Below are 3,048 nucleotides of genomic sequence, written 5' to 3' on the forward strand. Positions count from 1 at the left end.
AAATGAAACTATAGTCAGAAATACTGAAAAAAATCACAGCTTGGGGAACACAAAAGGGATTTAAGAAAACAAACTAATAAAAGTATATCATTAAAAACAAAAAGGATTTATAATGCAAAGCTGTGGAAAAAGGCAATCCTGACGAATTCACTCTTTAACTTTCTATCTTTTACCTCTTTTCACATATCTTATTATGTTTTAGGTATTTTCTTCCATTTTTTTGGCAGTGCTGGAGATCTAACCCAGGACATTGACTACAACAGGCACTACTCTATAACCTGCCTTAGTTTCACACATTTGCATGCGTATTTCACATATTTGCATGCATAAACAATAATGATCCATTACAGGAAAAATATAGCTACCTTCTTGTATACTTACTAAGAGCATAGTTCCTAATCTGAAGACTAAGGCATTTGGACGTGAAACCAAAAAAGGGTGAATAGTTAAGATGGAAATCACCTTTGAAACTGGATTATGGGTGTATGAACACATGCCAAGTAAACTGTATCATGGGTGTATAAACCAAGCAAAGATATGTATTGTTTCTGAAGCTTAAGAAAAAATTATTGGAGAGAAAGAGGGAGGGAGAGAGTGGAGGGGGAGGGGGAGAGAACATGCCAGGGCCTCCATTTGCTGAAAATGAACTCCAGATGCAAGTGCCACATTGTGCATTCTGGTTTACATAGATCCTGGGCAATCAAACCTAGGTCCTTTTGCTATGCGGCAAGTGCCTTAAACACTAAGCCATCTCTCCAGCTTCTTCTGCAGCTTGCAAAGGCAATTAGGTTATTTTTACCCCCTGGGGTAGTGTCCTGCTAATCCAGGCTGACCTGGAATTCACTATGCAGACTCATGGTGGCCTCAAAGTCACAGTGATCCTCCTACCTCTGCCTCCCAAGGGCTGGGATTGAAGGTGTGCACCACCACTCCTGGCAACTTGTCTTTTAACAACAGTGGGACAAAAAATCAAGACTGGCAAATAGACAAACATATCTTCATTTATTAATTGCCTATGACATAATTTCCCAGACAACTTTAGAAGTTTTAATGCAGCAAGTAGAATACATCAAGGAAAGTGTGTTTTATGCTGCAGAGCTCTTTTAATGCACTCATGTTATTGTTGAGAATTATCTTGCTAAACCTTATTTATGACATCAATATTGTTATAAGCTTAAAACAGCAACCAAGTATGAAAGTACATATATAAGTAACTTACAGACAAGTAAAATATCAAATAGATGCCATATGTTAAAAACAACATGATTTTAAGTGGAAACTACTTAAAGAGCAAAGCTTCCATGTTGCTTAATATTCTTTTTTTTTTACTAAATATGTTGACTGAAAATTAGTACAAGAAACCGAAGGCAGGTTGCAAAATTAAAGTTAAGAAGGATAAATCAACCTAAAATATAAAAAACAAACAGTAGTAAAATAAAAACAACTGTATAACCAGCAATTTTAGGCTAGGTAGCTTTTGAAATAAAAATAAAAATCACCCATGTAATCAATATAGCTCTCATGTAGGGCAAACAGCTACAGATTGCAAACCTTCTCCAGGGTACCTTTAGAGCACAGAGAGTTGATGTAGTGTCATTTTCTCGCTTCTGTTGATTCTACTGAGGCCCAAGTACAAGCAGTATCTACTCTGCTGTCACCTATGACCTTTCTGAGATGAAGTAAAGATTGGACTGTTGTCTCCTGAGTACAAGATAATGTAAGTCTTGTCTAGAAAATCATTTTTTCATTATACCCAATGGTTCTAACACTGTAACCAGAAATTATAGGTAACTGAAAAGACATTCAGAGATGTTTAGGAAAATAAAACAATATTTAGAAAGTTTCAGAGTCTATAGTTGGAATATAATTTTCATCTCAGTTTCCTATAATTAATATAAGATTTTCTCTAGGTCTTCATTCCAAAAGCATAACATAATTTACGAGGTTAGTAAACATTTGGCACATTTTAGTACAACCCATAAATATCAAGTGGGAACACTGGAATAACGCCTTCTTCTATAACTAGTTTTCTTCTTCCTTAAACAAGTTCTGTACTTACTACGCAAACTTTTTTTCTAACATCCTATGTTCTAACAACCGAATCAACATTTTCAAAACAGACTGGCCACTCCGATATCTTTCCATGCTAGCCAAAGTCCTTAGGAATGCAGAGCTCTCCACCTGTTCAAGGGGCCTCGGTCCGGGACGTACTTGACTCCGCAACCATCGGGTACGAGGCACTTCGCTGCCACCTTGTCTTCGAACTCATCCATGTTGAACTTGGTGAAACCCCACTTCTTGGAGATATGGATCTTCTGGCGGCCCGGGAACTTGAACTTGGCCCTGCGCAGGGCTTCGATCACGTGCTCCTTGTTCTGCAGCTTGGTGCGGATGGACATGATGACCTGGCCGATGTGCACCCTGGCCACGGTGCCCTGCGGCTTCCCGAAGGCCCCGCGCATGCCGGTCTGCAGCCGGTCGGCGCCCGCGCAGGACAGCATCTTGTTGATGCGGATCACGTGGAAGGGGTGGAGCCGCACGCGGATGTGGAAGCCGTCCTTGCCGCAGCTCTTCACCATGTACTTGTTGGCGCAGATGCGGGCCGCCTCCAGGGCCTCGGACGAGAGCTGCTCGTACTCGTCCGACACCATGTGGCCGCAGAGCGGGAACTCGTCCACCTTCGCCTTCTTCCTGCCCAGGTCGAAGATGCGGATCTTCGCGTCGGGGACGCCCCGGCAGAAGCGCGACTTCGGGTACGGCTTGTTCTTACAGTAGCGGTAACAGCGAGCCGGCCTGCGACCCATGGCCACCCCGGGAGCGAGGCCGCCGACGCCCGGGCTGGCAAGGCGGGAAGACGGGGTCCACCCGCGTCCCCGCGTCCGTTACCCAGCGGCCCCCGCGGCAGCCGTAGAGTCGGGTCGCGCAGAGAGGCTTCCGGGCTGGCCGGCCTCGGTGCTCTGCGTGTACGCGGAGAGCGCTGGCCCGTTAACGCCTGCTTGTGGCTCAGCTGAATGCCGACTGTGCGCACTTCGCGGCGCACTGTGGTAT

At 44.4% G+C, this 3,048-nt stretch overlaps 1 protein-coding gene across 1 annotated transcript; it reads right to left on the reverse strand.

Annotated features, from left to right (window-relative positions):
• Positions 1-983: 983 nt before the first annotated feature.
• Positions 984-2,820, reverse strand: LOC101610563 (60S ribosomal protein L10-like). The gene has a single exon (XM_004649148.2). It carries the CDS (start codon positions 2,802-2,804, stop codon positions 2,160-2,162), a length of 645 nt encoding a protein of 214 aa, XP_004649205.2. The 5' UTR covers positions 2,805-2,820; the 3' UTR covers positions 984-2,159.
• Positions 2,821-3,048: the final 228 nt, after the last annotated feature.

Source organism: Jaculus jaculus, chromosome 7 (genome assembly GCF_020740685.1).
Source record: "Jaculus jaculus isolate mJacJac1 chromosome 7, mJacJac1.mat.Y.cur, whole genome shotgun sequence".
In the NCBI taxonomy this organism is placed as follows: Eukaryota; Metazoa; Chordata; class Mammalia; order Rodentia; family Dipodidae; genus Jaculus; species Jaculus jaculus.

Excerpts from the sequence above, each read along its gene's own strand:
- LOC101610563 (XM_004649148.2), bottom strand. The coding sequence starts at position 2,804 with ATGGGTCGCAGGCCGGCTCGCTGTTACCGCTACTGTAAGAACAAGCCG.